The following is a 23,008-nucleotide window of genomic DNA, read 5'->3' on the forward strand; positions in this document are numbered from 1 at the left end:
AAAAAATAATAAATGGTAACCCCAAAATCCCACTAATTGGATGGAGAAGGGGGAGGAACTGGATGCCCAGAGCCCTCAGGGTGAGGGGATGAAGGAGCCTCAGGTGCATCAGCTGAAGGTTTTTATTGTCAATGAGTCTGTGGTGCCACAACGAGGCCACAGGTACAGCCCAAGTGCAACGCTCTGGCCCTGTTCACCAGGAGGCCAAATATCACCAATTAATCTGGAATTAATAGTAATAAAAAAAGGGTTTTTCATGAATAAACCACTGCAGAATTAATTCAGGTCACTCGGTGTCGCGTTAGTGAGACCCAAAGCTGCGCCGGCCTCCTCCGCTGAGGGGCCGGGGAACGGCGAAGGTGAATCTCATTTAATAAAATCAAATCAAATCTCATGAACGGGTTTTACACACGCTGAAAGACAAAGTTTTCCTCCACCAGGATCCGATGGCAGCAATTTGAATTCCAACCACACCAGTAAGTGCACTTAGTTTGACCTTGGGGTCACACCACAGTCTCCCTGTCCCCATGGAAAAATCCCTCCTGGGGGCAGGTTTGGTGCTTCTCCTCCAGTTTTGGAGTTTTCCCTCCAGGACTGGTGCTTTTCTTTAGGAAAGGGTTTTTACCTTCTCCTTCGTTCTCCTCCACAACACCAGCGAGCAGCTCTGGGGGCTTCCCATCCTCACCTAAGTCCAGCATCCACCAAACAGGAGAGAAATTTCCCCAAAACAAGGATGATGAAGCATCACCTCCCCCTGCCCTCCCGTGCCCTGGGGCATCCCTGCTCCCGGTGCTCCTGGCACAGCCAGAGGATATTCCCAACGCCAAAATAAAGCTGCTGCTCCAATTTGGGGGAAAATAAACATCAGAAAGTGGAATTTAAACCAAGTGCCCATAAATAGTGAAGGGATTGGGTTGGGTTTTAAGCATCTCAGCTTAAATTTCAGGGTGAACCAAGTGGGGGCAGAGCCTGTGCTGCTTAACCAGCACTGCATGTCCCTGCCCCAGGGTTAAAGTCCATTGGAATTCCTGCAGTTTGAGGGAGAAACCTGGAATTAGTTCTGAGGCAAGAGGAGCCAGCTGGAGTGGGTGTCACACCCTCCCCTTCCCACAGCTTCAGCCATGCTCGGGGATTTTATAAAACCAGGGAAAAACAGTTTACACTGGGGTCAAACCATCCCTGGGCTGTCTCTGAAATTTGGATTTGGAAATCTGCGGACAAGGGGCGTTGCTGGCTGGACTCAAAGTGTTGGGATCCCACTAGGAAAGGCCTTATTTGGGAGCATTTAGGTGTAGGAAAGGCCTTAACTCGGGGGGGTTTAGGTCTAAGTTAACATTTTTTGGGCCAAGTGTGAGTCCCCGAGCTCACTTCCAGCTCCTCTGCCTCATCCCTTCTCCTGGAAACAGCCATGGGCAGGAAGGGGTTGCATAGTTTGGTGCCTTTTGGAAAAATCAACCCAAAAATAGAAACGAGGGAATGTTGTAAAGCTCTGGCTGAAGGATACAACTCCTGTTTTATTTCCGTGCGATAGGAAATGCTGCACCTCGCTGCGTGCAGGATCAGGCCCGGTTTGGGAGCTGCAGTTACCAAAAAACCCCCAAGGAATTCTGTGCAAACAACGCAGTGCTAAAGTGAATCCCACCCTGGGAGCCAGGGGGCCGGGATGGGGTCAGGAACGGCGCGGGACGTTAGTCACGGGAGGATTTTACCTTATTGTTCTGCTTTTTAGCCCTGTTATCAAAAATATGGATTAATTCCGCAGCCTAAAGGTCAGTTGGTGGCTCAGCACAACGGAGCCGAGTTAATCAGGATCAGAGGTAGTACAGAGTAGCTGTGCTCAAGTAGGAGTTACGTGGGGCTGTGACCCCCTGGCTCCACCCCGGGGCTGGGGGTGCTCTGGGACCCCTTTCCAGTGGGTATTCCCGGGGTTTTTGCCCCAGGCCACTGGGAATTCCTGGCAGGAGATGCTGAGCCAGGATCTCGCCTCGGCTCTCCTGCGGGCTGGGGGTTCTGCGCAGGAAGAGGAACCTCCAATCCCTTGAGCTCTGGGAGTCCCCCTGGCTCCCCCTGCCTCAGAGAGAGTTTAGAAACAACATTTTAAAACCAGAGTTCACCTCTGAGAGGGAGGAGAAGAGGGGACAGAGCCCTGAGCCTGTCCTGGCGCTCGGAGTCATCCAGGACTGGGTGGGGGGTGTCCAACCCACCTCACCTCATCGATGTCCAACTCCAACACGGTGTCGCTCAGTACCAGCAAGAAGAAATACAGAATAAAACCAGTGTTAAAAAAACTCCATTAAAAGGTTTGTGACGCTCAAAATGGGGCATTTTTGCTCCGTCCCAGGTGGTCAGGAAGTGGGAAGGACCTGGCGGGAGCTGCTCCCCCTGCCCACTCCCAAAGCTTTGGTCTGGTTTATTGAGTTTTTGAGGAATTCTCCCCCCTCACCCTGTGCTCTGAGCAGCCCCCACTGTCCCCAGGCACCCCTGGGAATCCTTCTCCTCCCCTGCAGGGGCTCCAGGAAAGCAGGAGCTGCTTTCCCCCTCCTCTCTCCCTCCTGCACCCCGTCCATCCCACCAGCCCCATGCCACTCCCAGCCCACCCCAGCAGGCCCAACGCCTGCTCCCACCTCCTGCAGAGTGGGAGAGGAGCGTGGGTGGGTGTAAAACCAAAATGGATCTCTGTTATTGCATTCCCCACGTGCCAGGGGTCCGGATCCACACAGGGGGAGCATTCAGAACCTGTGCACCAGAGCCTCCCTCTCCCTGCGCCGCAGCTCTTCCTTGTAACAGCAGGAACAGAAATTCCCAGTCTCCGGGTGTCCGTAAAAGCTGCAGTTGGGCTGTTTGCACTTGGTCTGCTGGATGTTGTAGAGGGCTTGGCTTCTCATTTTATCCACCGTTCCTCCCTTGTCCTGCTCGAGGAGCTCCCGGCAGCCGTTGCTGTGCGGGGGGAGGCAGCCGGAGCCCTCGCACTCCGAAGGGAAGGGAGCCTGGATGTCCGTGTCCACGGGGGAGAACCGGCCCGGGTGGGCAGGGCCAGGGGGGCAGGGCCCGAGCCGGCCCGGGTGGTGCCGGGGCAGGGTGGCGTAGGGGGGGAGGCTCCCGCAGGGCCCCCCCGCCAGCTGCCGCCGGCCCTCGGGGCACGCGGGCGGGTGCAGCCCCTCGGCACTGCCCATGGAGGGCCTGGGGAAGGTGAAAACGCCAGAATAGCCAGCTGGAAAAGCAGCTATTTTAGCACCCACGGCCGGCTCCAGGGGCTGAGGGGGGTAGCTGGGGGGTGGCTGGCAGAACACGGGGCTTGGCATCGCCTCCTCGCTCCGCTGGGCGCCCACCTCCCCTTCCGGCCTCTTGGCTGGGGCAGCGCTGCCCAGCGCCTTCTTCTCGGCCTCCTTCTGCCTCTGCTCCGCCAGGAAACGCTCCTCAGCATCCAGGAGGTACCTCTGGATCATCTCCTCCTGGAACTGGTGCCGGGTGCTGGTCTTGAGGTGGCTGGCGAAGATGAACTTGCGCTCGCCCTGCATGGCGGCGCGCAGGATGCTCAGGCTCAGCCGCACGTCGCTGCTGTACTTGGAGGGATCCGACGGCTTCTCCAGGGCTGCTTTACCTGCGCACGGCTTCTCTGCAGGAGCCAAGTCTCCCGGGGAACACTCCTCTTTGCTGTCCTTCCGTGCCTTCAGGGATCCTTTCTTCTTCTTCTCCAGGGTGTCTCCCTGCCCGTTGCTCACGCCGCCCTTCACGGCTTTGCTGTGCATCAGGCCCCCCATGTTCTTTTTTAGTTTGCTGCCCAGAGTCTTCCCGAAGCTCCCCAGCTTGTTGGCCACCGAGTCTGCCCGTTTTTTATCCTTTTCCTTCTCCTTTTCCCGCTCTTTCTTTGGTTTCTCCCTGTCCTTGCCTGCCCTGGTGCCCCCGTTGCTGGCAGAGCTGCTGCACACTGACTCCTTGTCCGACTCGCCCGACTCTGCTGCCGAGCGAGCGTCATCGCCCGCGGAGGCCGTGGGGGATTCTGGTTGAGCCAGAGGCGCCTGGGGAGGAAGGAAAGACAAATTATCAAAGTCTAGAAACTCCTCAGGTAAAGATTTTCAGGTGGAAGGTGAAGCAAAGGAGGTGGTGCTGCTTGGAACACGGAGGGGACGGCGTCCTGACACACTCAGGGAAGCGCATCCCCAGCACATCCCGTACATCTCTAAATATCCCTCTTACAACCTGAGGTAGTCCAGGATCTTATGATTCTATTCTGTGGTTCTATAATACCTCCACTTGCTCAAGGTTTCAGGTGCAAAGCCAGGGAAGAGAGGGGTGAGACTTGTCCCAGTCTCGAGGTGGCCATAAACCAACAGCTCCCGTTTGTTTGGAGCACGACGAGTCCCTGAGGGGCATCTGGGTCATGTGAAGACTGAAAACAGACGTGGAAAGCTCTAGGGAAAAGGTGCCCACCCACAAAACTGAGTCACTTCCCTGCTCTCTGAGCAGAGTCAGCCACAATTCCTGTGGGCACAGAACCCCACATGAGGCAGAGCCCCCAGGTAAGGCCCTACAACAGCTTCCTTGCAGAGAGAAGGGCTGAATAATTCATAGGCAAAGATCCCCCTGGTCCCTTTACCTGCATGTCACAAGGCAACGTGATCCATCTGACATTCATGTAGCTGTGCAGCAGGTGCAGTTTGGCTTCCAGTGACAGCGTCACGCTGGCATTGGTGGGGGTAAAGCCACAAGTTAGAGCCATTTCCCACCTGGAAATATCTCCCCCCATATTTACATTACTCCCTGTGTTATGTATTTAAATGGGGGTTTTCCTACAGCAGGTCCAAGGGCACAGAAGGGACAATTATGCAGCTTTCCTTTCAATGAAAACCCAAAGGGAGAAATCAGATTCTTCAGTGTTGGAATCAAATCAAAGGAACTGCTGGGACCAAACCATGGTGAGACCTGCCCAAAGCCTCACCCAGACCAGGCATGGTCTGGTGGCCACCACCCTCGCTGCTCCAGGGACCCATGACACGGGGATTTGGTGGCAAATGTTAAAATACCCATTTTTTGTGCTGCTATGACAGAAGAGCCTCCATTGCTGCTGGTGTCTTGAGCTACACCCAACCCAGAGCATCATCTACTTACCATGTGGGAATGAAGCTCATGAGATGTCACAGCCCCACCCAAATCATTTCAAAATAAAGGAAAATGAAGGAAAAGTTTCTCCATCCCCATGAACGGTGTCATTCCCTGTGGGCACAACTTTTATCCAGCACAAGAAAACCCAGCTGGGGTCAGGACTGACCCCTTCATCCGTGACCTCTCTGCTCTGCAGATCACCCAGACCCCCAGTGGAGCCTCACCCTGCATCACCTGCATCATCTGTGACCTTTCTGCTCTGCAGATCACCAACCTGGCCAGCTTGACGTTGTCGCTGTCGTCCTTCCCCCACTGCCACTCCTTCCCGGGATCCACGGCGAAGTGCACGGGGAGCAGCTTGTGCTCAGAGTCTGTCAGGGGGATCACAGCTGCCCCGGGACAGAAATGTCACGTTTACAGCCCAGAAGAACAAATGCTCCACGCTTGGAGCCAACTCTGAGCACCCACCATCACCTCTGATGGGAATGGCCTGATGGCAAATGCCAGTGACTGCCAATTCCTGGGATTATGGAATTGTCAGAGCACCATGGAATGCCTCATGACCCTCACAGGGAAGAGTTTCTTCACAACATCCCATCTAACTCTGCCCCGTGTCAGTGGGAAGCCATTCCCCTGGTCCTGTCACTCCAGGCCTTTGTCCCAAGTCTCCCTCCAACTCTGGGAGCCCCTTTAGGCACTGGAAGGGCTCCAAGGTCAGGACACTGCTGGTTTTCTGGGCTGACAGTGCACATTGATGGGTCCTGGCCAGCTCTTCCCCCCCAGCACTCCCAAATCCTCCTCCTCAGTTTGAACCTCATCGCTCACCTTGATCTTTTGTGTTTTCCTTCTGCTCCATGGAGACCAGGGCAGAAAAATGGGCTTGGTCATAAGCCAAAACCAGTGGAGACCGGTGGCATTTGTTGGCTGGGACTTCCAGGGGAAGATAGATCCCTCCAAAGGGAATTGGGGCAAACGCTGGGAATAAATTAGAGTGGTTAGTTCTGATCACAGGTTCAAGAGTTCAGAGCTGTTTGTGCTGCAACTGCTCCAGAATGAGCCCTTTGCCTCGGTCGAGGGCTCACCTGCAATTATCTGTCATCTCAGGGGACATTAAACAAAACCACAACCCAAAATAGATGCTTATTTTACATCAGGAGGATTTAAAATGTAAAATGAACGGGTATTTTCTATAAAAAGCCTTCCTCTGCACTCCCCCACAAGACAAACTTTGCCCACAGAACGACGGAAATTGATTAACCTTCTCTGACAGGAAACTGAAGCTGATGGTGGAAAATCCGCCACCCAGGGAATGGAATTTCTCATCTCTAGATGTGTGTGTAGGGGCAAAAGAGGTAAAAAAACAAAAAAAAACCTCGTGTGGATGCTCTTAAAGCGGCAGAAATTGGGTTGGGAGCCAAACCTGGCCCTGGCCCTTCTGTGGGCTCACCTGTAACAGGTCAATTTTCCCATCTGCACCATTCTCACCTCCAGGTCCAGCCTTGACAGCAAAGAGGTGCCAGGAAGGGTAGAAAGGAGAGGTGGAGAGCTCAGAGAGGCTTTGGGAAGAGAGGCAGGTCTCACCTTCGCCGCCCGAGTCCCGCAGCATCGTGTCTGCCACCACCACGATGGGTCTCTTCAGCACGTGGGCCAGGACAAAGACGTGGAACTCCTCCAGGCTCTCGTACACCGGCTCCTCTGAACTCTCCACCCTTGGGCAAAGGAGAAGTTCAGTGTCATCCCTCGGATATTCAATCATTTGCTTTGTAACACCTGGAGGAAGCTGCACGTAGAGGTGTGTGGACAGAGCCGAGGCTGATCTCAGCGTTAATCTGAGGGTTTAGGTGTGGATTCTCAAAATGTCCTGCTCCAAGACAAGGGTTTGTGCCCAAGGAATGCCCAGCTGCTGCCTGGCATTGCTGGGAGTCCCTTACCCTAAGGAGCTGGACAGCTGTGGCAGGGCTGAACCTTGAAACAGAAGTGAGGTGGCAAAAACTCTCAGCTCTGGGTTATTCACTCATTTCAGAGTGAGCAACACAAGGAAGCAGAAGGAAACATGAGGGAAACACAAGGAAACACAAGGAAACACAAGGAAAAGATTAATTCCCTGCTCAATCCATGCGCTGCCCCACAGAAGAGGCCGTGCAGCACCAAAATCCTTTCCTGGGACGCTCAATGTGCCTTGTGCTTCCTTGGGATCTTTGTCCTTCCCCTGAAACCCCAACCAGACCACCACAGGCCCTCTGCCCTGCCCTGGAGCACCATGAGAGCTGCGCCCCGAGGGATTCATTCCCTGCTCTACACCTGGACGTGTTCTCTGCTCCGTACCCGCCGCAGCCGCCGCCGTTGGTGCTGTAGTGCACGCGGGGCTCGCTGGACGCCAGCTTGATCAGCTCGTTCCACTCCTTCTGCCACTCCTCCTCCGTGTAAACCAGGCCAGACTGAAAAACAGCAAAGAGAACCCAGAAATCCTCCAAGTTGAGCTCTTCCAGTTGCTCCAGCACGGGTTTATACCCACAGCACAACTTTCCTCTATGGGTTTATGCAAAAGCAACCAACACATTCTGCACCACGTCCTCAAAAGCGCTTCCCAGTGTTCATCCAAACTTCCCCTCTCAATTTAAATCCATTCCCCTCGTCCTGTCACTTGTCCCAAGACCCTTTCATTTCGCTGCAGCTCTGACTGCAGGACACCCCTTCCCACAGCACAGTCCAATGGCACAGCAGGGAGCTGCCCAAAATTCCCGACCCGACAGGAAGCACCTCCCAAACCCACGGGATGTTTTGGCAAAGAGGGCACAAACCAACACTCAGCTGGCTCCCACCTCCTTGTTCTGCTGCGTCTGCTGCCAGCGCCACCTCCGCCTCAGCGCCTCCCGCTCCGCTCCCTTCTCCATCAGGGTGTAGAGGGATTTCCTGAGCATGAGATCCCGGTCATGGAAGCCCCACATACCTGCAGGGACAAGGAACAGGCTGCAAGGTCAGGAGGGACTCGTGTGACTCCCTGACCCGCTGAGGGGCTGCTCCATTATCCCACATTTCCTTCAGGCATCCAGGGAAACTTGCCAGACACGGGGGGAGTGTAGTGTGGCAGGCACATTCTTCTCTCTCTCAAGATTTTTTCATAGAGGAACACAAAAGTAAGAAAGAGAAAACAATTTCTATTTCTACTCCTTGTTTTTCCCATGTGGAATGTGTTTGGAAAATTGCTTACCTGGGGTGATTACTTGATTAGATTCTGGTGAGGATTGTTTGAGCCTGATGGACAATCCAACCCACCTGGGGCTGGACTCTCAAGAAAGGGTCACAAGTTGTGAGTTAGTTAGATTTGGTAGCTAGAAAAGTGAGTTTGTAGCTTTAGTATCTCCTTTAAATAGTGTATTAATATATTATAGTACAGTTATAATAAAGAAATCATTCAGCCTTCTAAAGTCAATCATCATTTCTTCCCACCAGGTTCACCTACATTTACAACAGGGGAGAAGGATTGGAGAAGCTGCTGGCAGCCCCTTCCCTTCAAGCCATCCTGCTCCCACTGTGAATGCTCTGGAGGAGCAGCAGCATCCTGGCTTCCCACTGGAATGCTCCCAAAAGGGGTGGTGGGCTCTTGCCCAGGGACTGGTTGGTGTTTTCCTGGGGATTGAGCCAAGCCTTACCCAGGGAGGCAGCGTGGAGCAAGCAATTCCCGTCGCCAGTGGTGGCCAGGGGCAGCAGGCGCTGGCAGCTGGGATCCACGGTCACCCACCAGTTGAGACGCCCTGGGGAGATTTGGGAGAGTGTGAAATCATGGCACAACACGAGATTGGGACGCTCTGGGGGCACTGCAGGGCTCAGCCCGTCTGAAACCACGGCCAAAAACCAGCTGAACCAGCAGGGGAGTGCCTGGACAGGTGGGAAGGTACAGACCCATGTCAGGAGGGGTGGGGAAGAGTCAGGACAAAGCAATAAAAAAGAGGAGACTGGGGCTGCAAAACTCCCCGAGGATGCCAGGAAAAGACCTGGCTGAATTTGGGGCCACACAAATCAGAATTACACACAAATAGGAGCCAGGACTTCCACATCCAGACCAGTTCTCCTCTATCTGTTTTTCCCCCCACACCCCTTATTTCCTTTATTTCATCCCATCAGCCTGAAAATGCCTCCAGGAGCACCCAGCACAAACAACCTCTCCAGGGAAAACCAGCTTTTTGCTGCTTCTTGGAACCAAATCCCTGCAGTTTCAACTCTCTCATGGCCACGTTTCCCCGCTCACTGATTTTTAGTCAGAATAATCCAGGATTTCTGCTGATCCCAGCAGCTCTCCTGCTGCAAACACAAACCAATGGCGCTTTAGGCTGGGAGTTTTGGGTCATTGTGGTGATTCAAGTCAAGAGCAGCTAAAAATAGAAGGTAGGAAGAAATGCCCAGTGTGGCTGGAGATTCAGCCCTTCCCAAGGGAGTGAAGCTGGGCTGCATCACAACTTTGAACCCCCGTCTGTGTCTTGCCCTGCCCTCAACATCCCTCCTTGGCTGCCATATTTTCCAGGAGTTTTTGGATCCTGTGCAACAGGCAGGTTTTTGGCTGGATTATGCTGTTGAGGCTTCCAAGTTGTATTTAAATTGCTCCTGCAGGAAACCAGCCCTTTTTCCCGTCGCTTCCAAAGAGCCTGTCTTTCCTCTGGAGCATAATCCCTGCCAGAGATCCCAGTACACAGACACGGGATTGCTGGAAATGCTTTGTACAACCTCAGGGAGAGCAGCTGGAGAGGAACTAAAGACAGAAAACAGGGGTTAAAACGTCCCCAAACATGAGAAAACAAAAACCATGAAGCTCAGTGTGACACAGGCAGGTCGGGGCTGCTCCCAGCGCCAGGAAAGGGACCCGCCAGAGCTGGAGGCACTCTGCACTGAGCCTGGGGACAATGGCTCTGCACAGAGAAGCTGCCTGTTCCCTCAATTTAGCTCCTGGCACGGCCGAGTCAGGAGCCTGGCCAAGTGGCCCAGGGCCAGGGGCGCCTCACAGGAGCTGTCCCACACGTAACCCTGCTAGGGGCAGCACCTTCTGATCCATTTTCCCTCATTCCTGCAGGATTCAATGCTCTTTTCCCTGGAGTTTGCATGTCCTGCTGGTGCTTTGGAGGTTGTGAAAGCTCTGCTCCAGTCAATCTGAGGGGACACACCTTGCAGAGGTATTTCTGTGCCCGAGTGTTTGCCCTGGCTCCAGTTACGCAAGAGAAGTCGTCTCCAAAGGAACCACACGCCCAACCCTCCTCCCAGTGTTTTGCTCCCGTCAAAAGGCCAAGAGGCTGCCCAGAAGTATTGAAAACAACACATTTCTCTCTGTGTGTGGCTCTTAAGAGGCAGCCTGAGAGCTCGGCAGGGAAATCAACTGGAAATCAACTGTTGATTTCCCCTCAAAAGGGAAATCGACTGAGGGATCTTCCCAGAAAAAGCCATGGTGGCAACAGATCTGCACACAGGAAAAGCCCACTGGCATCCAGAGGCTCCCTCTGCATCCAGCACCACGAGCCTGGGTTATCCCACAGGGTGTTTGGGGAAATCCCATGGGATCTTCCAGCAGGAGCCACCTGAACAGGTCACAGCAACGGGAAGGAACTGATGGCTCCACCCAGCCTGAAGGGAGGATTGCCTCATCCAAACCATAAATGGCTTCCCCAAGGCTACCAGGAATCCACTCCGGCTTCCTGACACAAGGAGTGTCCCCGGGATTGCTCCGGAGGCCTTGTGCTCCTGAGGCCAACCCAAAGGATCAGGATCTTTCAGTTCTTGATGATTTTTGTCCCATTATATCCTCAGGTGAGGCACCATGGACTGCTCCTCCCCAGACGAGCAAACCCAGTGTGCAGCTTCCCAAGAAGCAAGGCCCAGTTCCTGATCCACAAGGGTTTGTGCCAAAGGACACCGAGGCTCCGCTGAGGGCTGAGGTCTCAGCTCCACCAAGCCCCTGCCATACCACTCCAAGCACATTCAAAGCATTCCCAGAGGATCTCGCTGAAGTCTACCATCACTTTGGAAGTGCTTACTCTGCCACAACGGTGTGACAGGACCTCTGAACACATGGGGAAGATGATCTGAACATTTATTGGGCTATAAAACATATTTCCTTAATTCCCTAAGGATGGTGTGTGCTAATAACGGGAGTCCCCGTAGATCACAGCACCACGCTCAAAACCCTACTTGGAATCCAGCTTGGAATATTTCATAGCTGCACTACAGCCCTTTGTTACAGACAAAACCCTCATTTATAACAGCCCACAGACACTCAATTCTCCAAAAGGCATTTTCTAAAACTCTGAATTTCTAAATTCCTTCCCGTTACCAGCATCTCAGCGCACCTGGAGGTGCCCCCAGCCCACGGATGAAGCACCCAGCAACCCCCAGCCCTGCATTCCATTTGTGCTGGGGCACAGGAAGCCGAGCCCTGGCTCTGCTGGGATGGGATCTGGGGTTTATCTGCACCAGAGCCAGCAGCTCTGCTGGCACCGCGCGGCGCCGCCGTGTAACGGGATCGCTGGGATCGAGTGCTCATTCCCAAAACATGAGAATATTTCTTACAGCAGCTCCTGAGCAGGAGAGGGAGTAGCTGGGCCCTCAGAGTGTCTGTTAGCCCTAGGGATAATGTGTTTTCTGGTATGTGCAGCACCACAGAAACAGTGGGGAGTGTAAACCCCCCCTGAGATCCCTCACGCCGTCCTGCCCCTGTCCACGGGAGCCTTCCTGGTGCCAGGGATGAGGTTTTCCCTGCCAGCATGGATGTCTCCCTCATTCCCTCATTTACAGGCCCCCTGGCAGCTCTCCAGAAACCTGGAACCAAAGCAGGGGGTTCCTCCCCAGGCACTCAGCAGGCACTGGAGCAGCAGCATCAACCTCCAGGCTCTGTAATCAATGCAGAATTTATCAGGATGTGTTAGACAGGAATTCCCTTTTCCCTGCCTCTCCACAGGACAGGCAGGACAGAGGATTGGGATGCTCCAGGGGTGAGACAATGTCAGTTTTGGGGTGTTTTCCCTCTCAGCTTTGCACAGTGGTAACAGCCCTGGGTTATTTACACTCAGTTTCCATGGGTGAAGGGAAGCAGCTCCTACTCAACCCTTGCACCAGGTCACAAAAACAATGGAATAATTCCCTGTTGGATATGCATCCATGTGATATCCCGTGGGTGGCACTCCCCAGCTGCCCACGGCACATGGCACCAGCGTGGATCCAGCACTCACCAGCCTGCTCCAGTGCTACCAGCATGGACTGCTCGATAAGATCCCGCTCGATGAAGCTGCGGAAGTCCTCGGGGTACACGGTGAGGTCGGGCAGCTGGAAGGTGCAGATGGGCATCTCCAGCAGGTGCTCACTGCTGCTGCCATTGCTGGAGACATGGGAACGGGCCAGGGACACAATGGTGGAGCTGGCGTGGGAAATGCCTCGGGACAGGCGCTTCTCTGAGGGAAAGAAACAGCAAAGTCAGGCGGGAGCAGCAAATCCCAGAGCAGCCAGCACCAAACTGCTGCAGCCTCAGGGTCTGCAGTGCCAGGATGACCTCAAGAGTGTAAAAGTCCTCGTTTCCCAGCCTGTGCAGCGAAAGGAAGAGTCTGAGTCTCAAGGTTGTTTATTTTCCCTTATCTAGAACATTCTTTCTCTGACCTGCTGAGCTCTGTCTAGCAAGGAGGCCATGGCATTCTGTCTGCCCTCTAGTGCATTTTATACTAAAATTTACACATTTTATACTAAAATTTACACGTTTTATACCCAAAACTACATGTGCTATGTTTACAATAATGTGCCAATATCTATCATCCATGTTAGACAGTGTCTCTTTACCTTAAACCAATAGAAAAGTGTCACCATCACACCAAGACATAGAGGACAACAAGAAGGAGGCCAGGACATGCTCAAACCCCTCCATCTTGTCCCCTTGAACCCCATTCTAAAAACCCCAAAATTCCACTTTTTTCCACCCTGTGTTAATCCAACTACCACACAACTCAAACCCTTGTGGCTTGTGATTCCTCATAGAGATTTGTCAGCTTTTTTCCACGGGCTAAAATGGAAGCCACAGGTGGTTTTGACTTCGTGCCAAGGTCTCCGATCCCCCTGCCAGGGTCTGCAGCCAGCCAGAGGGATGTGCTGGGTTCCCACACTGCGGATGTGGCAGCGAGCAGAGGAGGTTTGACAGATTTCCCCTTGATGCAGGACACCGACCTTGCACGATGTCATCCTGGCGCTGCAGCGGGGGCCGCGCCGGCCGCGCCGCCTCCCGCTCCGGGGGCCGGGCCCCGCGGCCCTCGTTGAAGGACGGAGGGAGGTTCCCGGCGTGCACCTGCCGGAGCTGCTCGAAGTCGCTCAGCGCCGCGCTCAGGTCCCAGTTCTTGCCTGGATGGGGAGGGAGCAGCACCGGTCACCCCTCAGCCAGCAGGGAAACTGAGGCACTTCCCAAACATCTGTGCTGGAAACTATTCCAGCTCCCAGCTCCTTCACCCTTTTCCAACCCTTTTTTGCTCATCAGCCACTCCATTATTCCCAATTTTCCATCATTATTCCCATACCTTCAAGGAGGTCTCTGGCCAGCCCCGGCTCTGCCCCCGTTGAGCGAACAAAATCCGACAGGACGATGTCCATAGCCGAGGCCAGACGGAGTCAGCGGCACCGGATCGGCTCCTCGGCATCAATCTGGGAATGCCAGAGAGCACACGTGGGTTGTACACCCCAGCTGGGAATGAGCTGAGGGGTGAATGAACCTCCCTCGAAAATTAACTGTGCTCCAGGAGTGCTGGTTCATTCCCTGGGAGATGGGAGAACAACGCTCACTTTGCTGTAACCAGCAAGGGGCATTTCCTTGGAAAATTCACGAGCCAAACTCAATTCTCATCTCAAAGGTGGTGCAGCTTTTCTTCCCAAATTATATAAATGAATATTTATATACAAATGAATATTTATATATAAATGAATATGTGGGAGCAATGAGAAAGCAGAAAGTTTCTCTTGTGCATTTACAGGGAGTAAATCCCTGCCCCATCCCACTCCAAGCACCCCAGCTGTGAGGCAGGGAAATGGAAGTAAGGATAAAATGCTAGAATTAGGAGATGTGCCCTAAAGAAAATACATTTTTAAAAGCCCCTTTCAGACAAGAAAACCCAAAACAAACAATCCCAATTGCAATGGCAGACAAAATCAATGTCCAGACAGAGCTCCTTTCCACTCCAGAGCTCCTTCCCAGAGGGGAACAAAACCACAGATCTAGTCCGTAAATCTGGATTTGGTGAAAGGCGTGTGCTCCTGCCATGCCTTCAAATCCTGATTTTCCGCATTCCTCGGGGCAGAGAGGGAAAGGAAGAGCAGCCTCATCCGTGGGAGTCCAGACCAGCAAAGCACTCCACGGAATTTGGTGCTTTGCCGTTAAAGGCTGGGATAAAAATTCTGCCATCAAGGAACAGAAAAGAATGGGAAAAGAATTTATGCCGAGCTGAAAATCTGGAAGGGGAAAATCTGGGAAGGCTGGGAGAGAGGTTCTGATGTACTAGGTATGAGAACAAATTCCAGGGTTGTGTGGAATAAGAACAAACCTGGTTGTTTTCCTGATGCCCGAAAAATAAAGTCTCTTTTTCAGGATTATCCCTGAAGACAGGCAAAACCCCCCTGGGTGCCTTGAAATATTTTTTTTCCAAGATTTTCCTTAAAGGTGAGTGAAATTCCCTAACAGCACAACTCCCCACAAGCATCCAGACTTTAACCTGGAATCTCCTGGCTTTGCTGGAGAAACACCATTCCCACAATCGAGTTGTTAAGTTCCTCCTCCCAGAAAAGCTCCAGGGAGCTGTGTCAGAAGAAGAAGCGATGCCAGAGCCCGGCGCATTCCGGGAGCAGGATTTGGCAGCGATTCCTGCTCTTACTCCACCAATTTAGGGAGCATCCCTAATTAGGAGCCGCACGTTTGGATCCTCTAATCCCTGGCAAAGAGTTGCAGGAGCAAGGAGCAGCTCCAGGATGAGACTGGCTGCGGTAACGGGAAAAGCTTCCTTCAGGTGGGTGTGGAATTGCAACGAAAATGAAAACTCAGCACGCGCGGCGGAGGATTGGGGAGGGGACAAGCAGCACATCCCACCCCCTCATCCACGGCATTCCAAACTCCCGCGTGCACAAAAATGCCAGGGAAAACACAGATGGAAAACTGTGGGTCCAACGAGGCGCTGACGGATTGTTGGAGATTTATTGAGGGATCGGACGGAGAAATGTCCCCACCCCAGAGTTATTGATTATTTCCTTTCCCTGTGGAAGGGAAATGCTCTCTCCTCTTCCCTCCTTCCAGAACAGGTGGGAAATATGAGCCCAGGAAGGAAATCCAAGCCCCAGGAGATCCACAACTGCAAATCCATCCCCCAGCAATGCAGCAGGCGCTGAGCACACCCCAAAGCCCCCGGGAGCGCATGGGGGTGCAGCACAGCTGGATGCAATCCAAAGCGAGTGTTCCTGGCACATTCCAACCAGAAATATGTGGAAAACATGTATTTAGGACTAAGCCCCGTTGTTCCTGTGATCCCAACAGTTCTTTGCAGGACACATCAGCGAATGTTTTACAAATATCCCCCAGGCTGAGCACAGCAACGCTCCTGACGATCAGCTGTGTTGGAGTCACACCTCGCTGGGACCAGAAGGAGCTGGAGCTTCATGCAAACAGCATTCCATGGTCACACGCCCGTGGGAACCCAGTGAAAACCCCATTCCAAAGTGCCCACGGATCCACCCAATGCTGACACCAACCTTCAGCCTTCCAGGCAGCAGGAATCTGCCCAGTTCCACCTTTGGGAATGGAGCAAAGCTGGGGTTTGCGTCCTGGCGGCCTGCAAATCCTTCCTAATGGGAATTCAAACTTTTCACACCAAATGTCCATCCAAAATAAGGGGAAAGTCATAAAACCACCCCGGGGCCTCCTCTCTCTTGCTGCCTACGGCCTCTCCCAGGGCAACTCCAATGGGCACATGCCAGGTTTGGGAAGGGACTCGCCAGGAGCACGTGGAGCATCCCAGCCCTCCGCAGGCAGGACTGCACCCCCTGCCACAAGACCATCAGAGAAGTCAGGAAACCGAGGGAGGAATTCAAGACACAAGGTCCAAGAGCTCAATGTCTCTCAGCTCCATCCTGGGGGAAAATCAACCATTGGGAACGCTGAATTAAAGCAGCTCACCAGAACCAACTGTGGAGCAGCAAAACTGGATCAATTTAAAGTTCCAGACTGGAATTTATGGGGCTTTAATTCCATTAATCTGTTAGATTTCATTCGTGCTGAACATGCTGCAGAAAGAGGAAATAATTCTCTTCGTTAGGGCCAAATCCTGACCCAGGGTCAGCCTGACTGGTGGCTCCACTTTGTTTATAAAGATACTTCCAGAAATATTTTAGGAGCAGCAAACTCTGACGTCTCTCCCCCGGATCTGCCACGTGATGTTTTGCTGAGGACAGGCACCAAGCTGGAAGCCAGGACTCCACTCCCAGGGCTCTGCTCCTGGCCCAGCCTCTCTGCCACATCCCTTCCCCACAGGGACACAGGGAACACCAAGCCAGACCCTCAGGGAGGCACAGGTGAGGCAGGAGGTGCCCAAATCCATGGGAAATCCAATCCTGCCAGACCCACACAGATGTTTTTGCTCTTACCATCAGGGAGCTACAGCAGACTGGCAAACCAGCACATAACAAACACCTAAACCCCAAATTCCTCCAAAACTCTGAAATTTGGCAGCACTCGGGGCTAAGCAGGGGAAAGGCCAAGCTGGGACCTGCAGGTGGGACATGGGAGCAGCTCCAACCTGAGCCCTGTCAGGATAAAAATGAGAAAAATGAGCTTCTCCATGAGCTCTGAGCATGCCCTGATGCTCCAGAGGGAGGTTTTTGGCTTCCTCCTGCTCCCCAGAAGAGTGGGGGCTGTCCCCATCCCATCCCACATCCCTGTGCTGGCCCAGCAGGTTACCTAACGCTGGGATTAGCGGCACCGTCCTGACCTGACACCTGTGCCCTGTCACTAAGCTCCATCTGGAAGTGCTGGGTGGGACACACACCCTGCAGCTCCTGCCTTTTACAGGGAATCAACCCAGCTCCTCATCATCATCAAGAAAAAAAATCAATTATTCCTGATAAAACTGATGGGGCAGGACACCCTTGGAGTGCTGGGTGGGACACACACCCTGCAGCTCCTGCCTCTTACAGGGAATCAACCCAGCTCCTCATCATCATCAAGAAAAAAATCAGTTATTCCTGATAAAACTGATGGTGCAGGACACACACACTGCAGCTCCTGCCTCTTACAGGGAATCAACCCAGCTCCTCCTCATCATCATCATCAACAACAACAACAAAAAAATCAGTTATTCCTGATAAAACTGATGGTGCAGGACATCCTTGGAGCCCCTCAGCCCCAAGGAGGGGTGCTGTGAGTGCAGAAGGAAGCCAGTCTGACAGGGAAAAACAGGGATGTTGGGGATCAGAGGGCACAGGCAGCTGTGGCACTGCTGGATGTGGCTCTGTGGCTGCACCTCATGCTTGGTAGGAACAGCTCTCCAAGATTCTGAGAACTGCAGGCTCTGGAATCTCTGGCAGAGTTTTAGCACAGTCCAAAAGGACAGCACATAAATCCCACAAAGGAGCTGCTCCAGCAAGGAAAAGGGGCTCCTAAAACCACACTGGTGCTCAGGAGTTGGAGTGGGAGTGAAGCAAGTTATGGAAATCATCCCATTTTTATAAAGTTTCAGTGCTTCAATGAGCAGCTTCATCCTGTTTTTTTCCAGAGCTCCAGCTGCTTCCCAGTGCTCCAGATGCAGCTGGGCACTGGGACACCAGGACATCCTGAACCTTGGGCTGAAGAACTCACCAGAACTTACCACTTTTATCTCCAAGACAGTGAAAAGCTCAATAAGTCTCCAACACAATCACAGCAGCTCCATCAAATCCAGGCTCTGTCCCACCATCATTATCCCTCCTGGTTATTAACTGCTCCCAAAATTACAGGATTCTCTCTTGAAGCACTGACAACAAACTCAGTTCTCTCAGCGTCTGCACCAAAGAAATTCCCTTTGAGCCAAGTTCTCCTTCAAGCAGGCCGTGACTATTTCCAGCCCGAGCCTGGTTCTGTGCAAGAGCTGGGCCTGGCACGTGCTGTCCTTGCCCGTATCCCGGGGGATATTCCAAGTGTATTCCAAGCAATCCAGGCCACGGCAGCTCCGGCGCCGATTCCACGCGTTTCCTCCCCAGAATATTTCAACCCAGTGCTCCTCCCGCAAGGACAATCCACTTTCAGGGATGAGCTCAGGGTGTGACTCAGGACTGTGAGAGCTGAAGTGTCACAGCATCTCCCCCATGGACAGCAGAGGCACGTCCCAGCACTGGGCGGCACGGATTCAGCACCAACACCAGCAGAAAATTTAATAAATTCCAACAGAAAACTGAACCAACCAATACTACGGCAGCAGGAAGAGCAGAGTCCTGAATTTTTAAGTGGTTTGGGCACACAGCTCCTTTTTCCATCCTTGTAGGATTTGGGTGCTCCTGCCCACACCAGACAAGGTTCTCCCAGCTGAAGCACACCCGGGGGATGCCTGGATCCAGCTGTGGATGCAGCTGTGCCCCTTCAGACACATCCAACACTGCATCCACAGGTGGCCACACCATCTCCACTCCAGAAGCTTCTTTAGCACAAAACCACCTTTAAGTAGCTTAAAAATCCCATTTTGCCCCCCAAAAAAAAAAAAAATAATAAAAAAAAAATAAAACGACTCTGCACGGACGTGTGCTGGGTCAGGAAGACAAAACCCAGCCGGTGTCAGCGATTCAGAGCGAAGAATCCCGGCTGGAAGTTTGGATTTTCCCAGCTCCACGACTTCAGGGGACAGCAAGGCTTTTAGGAACCCGGAGATCCCTGGTCCCGAGTACCCATTTCACAGGCAGGAATGCCCCGCAGCGTTCCCGGTGCACCGGGATCCAACTCAGCTCCCGGGGAGGCTCTGTCCCGCTGCCGGGAGTGAGTGCCAAGGCCTCGGAACAGATTCCCCGACAACACGGACACCGGGAATCGGCCACAGGAGGAATTCCCTCTCCTCGGGAATTCGCAAACTCCAGGTTTGTTTCTGAGCTGGCGTTTCGCCGCCGACAGACCCCAGCCCGGCCCCGGCGGCCGCTCACGGCTCTGCCCCGCTCGACAACGGCCCCGGGGAGCGACGCCAGCCTGGAGCGGGCAGCCCTCGGGAAATCCCGGTGCTCCCGGGGGAAAACGAGCACCGAGAGGAAAATTATTTATCCCTAAATCGCCGGGACCAGCAAAACGTCACCGCCCTGCCCCAGGGGTCGCCCCCATCCGCGGGGAGCCGCGAACCGCGGCGGGACAGCCCGGGGGGCTCCGCACCGGGACCGGGCGGGAGCGGCCCCGGAGCGGCCCCGGAGCCCTCCCGGCCCGGCCCCGCAGGCCCCCGGGCTGAGCCGGGACCCGCGGCCGGGACCCGCACCCCGCCACCCAGCCCGGTACCCCGGGAGCGACCCCGGGGCCCGCACCCCGAGCGCCGCACCGGGGCCCGCCCCCGCCGCCCCCTGAGGCCGCGCCGTGACCCCGCGGCCGCCGCCGACGCCGCCCCGAGGCCCGGCCCCGCCAAAACTTTCCCGAGGCCGAGCGGGGGCCCGCCGTTACCTACGAGAGGCTCCATGGGTGGCCCGGCGCGGCCCGGCCCGGAGCGGCCCCGGGGCCCTCCCGCCGCCGCCGCCGCTGAGGCCGCTCCCGGTGCGGGGAGGGGGGGCGGGGGGGAGGCGGAACGGAACGCGCCACCCGGAACGCGCCGCCGCCCCCGTTCCCGCCCGGAATGCTTTGGCGGGCGCACGCGGCCGTGCCGGGCGGGGCCGGGCCAGGCCACGCCCCTTCCCCCCCCCGTGGGGCGCGCGGGCGCGGGGGAGCAGAGCGCCCCCTGGCGGCGCGACGGGAGCCCGGAGAGGGCCCGGGACCCCCGGGAGGGGTCTGGGACCCCCGGGAGGAGCTGTGAGCCCCTGTGTGCGACCTGAGACCCCCTGTGAGGGGCCTGAGACCCCCAGGAGGGGCCTGAGACCCCCATGAGGAGCCCGTAACCCCCATGAGGGGCCCGTGATCCCCATGAGGGGCCCGTGATCCCCATGAGGAGCTTGTGACCTCCATGAGGGGCCTGAGACCCCCATGAGGAGCCCGTGATCCCCATGAGGAGCCCATGACCCCCATGAGGAGCCTGAGACCCCCGTGAGGAGCCCATGACCCCCATGAGGAGCTTGTGACCTCCATGAAGGGCCTGAGACCCCCATGAGGAGCCTGTGACCCCCATGAGGGGCCTGAGACCCCCATTAGGAGCCCGTGACCCCCATGAGGAGCCTGAGACCCCCGTGAGGAGCCCGTGATCCCCATGAGGAGCTTGTGACCTCCATGAAGGGCCTGAGACCCCCATGAGGAGCCTGAGACCCCCGTGAGGAGCCCATGACCCCCATGAGGGGCCTGAGACTCGCTGTAAGGAGTCAGACCCCGCTGAGGATCTGGCGTATGTGTGGGGTTGGAGACGCCCCTGATGGGGCCAAGACCCCATTTGAGGGGTCGGTAATCCCTCCCGCCGTGGGGCCTGAGACCTTGAGGGGTATCCCCTTCCATGGGGTCAGTACCCCCACAGCAGGGCTGCAATGCCAACCTCGGAGGGTGAGGGCTCCCCGAGGCTGATTCCCACCGGGAATTGCTTTCCCTAGCACGGAAAGTTTCCTGTTCCTCACCCACGGCACAGGAACAATGCGGAGTGGGGCAGCAGCCTCAGGGCTGGTGGGATGGCCTGTGCCTCCGACATTGCCTGTGACATTCTCTGTGACATTCCCCTTGTCAAGGGCCTCATATTCCCTGTGACATTCCCTGTGGCAAGGGCCTGGCATTCCTTGTGACATTGCCTGTGACATTAGAGGTGCCAGGGGCCCCACATTCCCTGTGACATTCCCTGTGGCAAGGGCCTGGCATTCCTTGTGACATTGCCTGTGACATTCCCTCTGACAATCCCTGTGCTGAGGGTCCCACATTCCCTGTGACATTCCCTGTGACATTCCCCATGCCAAGGGCCCCACATTCCCTGTGACATTCCCTGTGACATTCGAGGTGCCAGGGGCCCCACATTCCCTGTGACATCCCCTGTGACATTCCCTGTGACATTCCCTGTGACATTCCCTGTGATATTCCCTGTGCCAAGGGCTTCACATTCCCTGTGACACCCCCTGTGACATTCCCCATGCTGTGGGTGCCCATGGAAGCACACAATGTGTCCCAGCGCCGTGCCAGACCTGGGGGGCTGGTGGCCAGAGCAGGGGGCAGAGGATGCCACCAGCTGTGTCAGGATGTGACAGAGAGTGCTGGCACAGCTCCCACGGAGCCATTGCTGGGGAATTTGCCTTCCTCTTCCTTCCTGGAGAAAAACCACCGGGTTTTCTCTTAGGAAAAACCCAGGTGGGCCAGGCCCTGGGCTGGAGCAGTGACCAGTGGGGGCTGCTGGGGCTGGTGGCAAACAGGCCACGTCATGGGCACAGCTCAGCTGATCCCGACGTTGAATCCGTTCTTTGTGTCGTGTCAGGAACCTGCCCTTGTTTGTGTCCTGCACAAAGGGATTGTTTGTGTGTCGGGGCAGGGAAATGTCCAGCACACAAAGGACAGGCCCAGGGTTTGTCCCTGCTGGCTGCACTGTTTGTCCACACAACAGTGGATCCTGCCCAGCAAGGGGCTGGAGTGTCCCTGTGCTCCAGAGTGATCCCCATTCTCCAGATTCCAAGGGGGAATGGCCATGGCAGCCTGGCCATTATATATATTTATTAGCTCACTATAAAATCACTTTTCTATTGGTTTAAGGTAAAGACACACTGTCTAACATACAGGATAGGTATTTCTTGGAAAGGATGGGTGGCACATTATTGTAAATATAATACACATAGTTTTCAGTATAAAATGTAAACACCACCCGAGATTTGGGACAGAATGCCATGGCCGAGTGCTGGACAGAGTTTAGCAGGTCAGAAAAAGAATGTTCTAGATAAGGGAAAATAAACAACCTTGAGAAGTTGATCCTACACATTCAAACTTCTTCTTTGGCTGCACGGGCTGGGAAATGAGGACTTTTACATTCTTGGGCTCATCCCGACACCCAGACCCCGAGATGGGTGCTGCCACGTGCAGGGACAGGGAAACTGCCCCACACAGGAGTGGCACAGGCTGCTGTGGCCATTCCCCCTTGGAATCAGGAGTGGAGAATCCATTGCTTTTGAAAGAATCTACTCCAAATTCCATCCCTTAAAATAGCAGTGCCATAATCCAGGACAATCCTATTGCCTCAATTTGTCTGTCCTGGTGCCTGGGCAGTGGTGACAGGCCCAGGGAGGTTGTTGGTGAGTTAAACCAGGGTTATTTACAGAAATTATACTTGAATAAATGCTTAAGGAAGGTTTACATGAAAAATTACAGCAAATGCAGAGGTCTTTTCCAGCCTAAATAATTCCATTATTCCAGCCACTCCCGGGACATGGAACTGTTCTCCCACCCCACCAATCGGCCTGTGGGGATTGAAAAGTGTAACATTTCTGCAGAATAAAAATTGCTTAAAATGTTTTACCTGCAAACCAGGGGTAAACATCCTACCAAGAAGCCTCAGAGATTTGGTTTGTGATTAATTTCATTAAAATGGCACATGAAGAGGTTTGTCTTCCCTAAGGACAAGGACAAAGACGGATTTAAAGAGGAGATGATGCCCTGGGTTTGCTTAGTTCACAAATAAAACCCAAAAGCATTTCCAAGGAAACTGGACAATAACTAAACCAGCACTTTTCAGACACTGAATCATTTAACAATAAGGCCAGAAATCAATCAGCTGCAATTAAATCCCAATTTTTTATACCATTTGCCGTTACT

The 23,008-nt window shown here is 54.3% G+C and overlaps 1 protein-coding gene across 7 annotated transcripts; it reads right to left on the reverse strand.

Annotated features, from left to right (window-relative positions):
* Positions 1 to 108: 108 nt before the first annotated feature.
* On the reverse strand, positions 109 to 19,907 carry OTUD7B (OTU deubiquitinase 7B). 7 transcript variants are annotated; one of them, XM_085560749.1, is made up of 12 exons: positions 19,757 to 19,907; positions 13,638 to 13,761; positions 13,294 to 13,464; positions 12,315 to 12,533; positions 8,757 to 8,858; positions 7,926 to 8,053; positions 7,405 to 7,541; positions 6,685 to 6,812; positions 5,929 to 6,078; positions 5,378 to 5,492; positions 4,598 to 4,682; positions 109 to 4,019 (listed from the first exon to the last, which is right to left on the reverse strand). In XM_085560749.1, the coding sequence occupies exons 2-12, from the start codon at positions 13,708 to 13,710 to the stop codon at positions 2,730 to 2,732; spliced, it is 2,598 nt and encodes an 865-aa protein (XP_085416875.1). In that variant the 5' UTR covers positions 13,711 to 13,761; positions 19,757 to 19,907; the 3' UTR covers positions 109 to 2,729. The 7 variants fall into 7 exon arrangements, with proteins under 7 accessions (XP_085416875.1, XP_085416876.1, XP_085416879.1 ...); XM_085560750.1 differs by having other exon boundaries at positions 13,638 to 13,873; positions 19,757 to 19,889; XM_085560753.1 differs by having other exon boundaries at positions 19,761 to 19,884.
* Between the last annotated feature and the right edge of the window lie 3,101 nt (positions 19,908 to 23,008).

This window comes from Lonchura striata, chromosome 25, assembly GCF_050655825.1.
Source record: "Lonchura striata isolate lonStrDom1 chromosome 25, ASM5065582v1, whole genome shotgun sequence".
Taxonomy (NCBI): domain Eukaryota; kingdom Metazoa; phylum Chordata; class Aves; order Passeriformes; family Estrildidae; genus Lonchura; species Lonchura striata.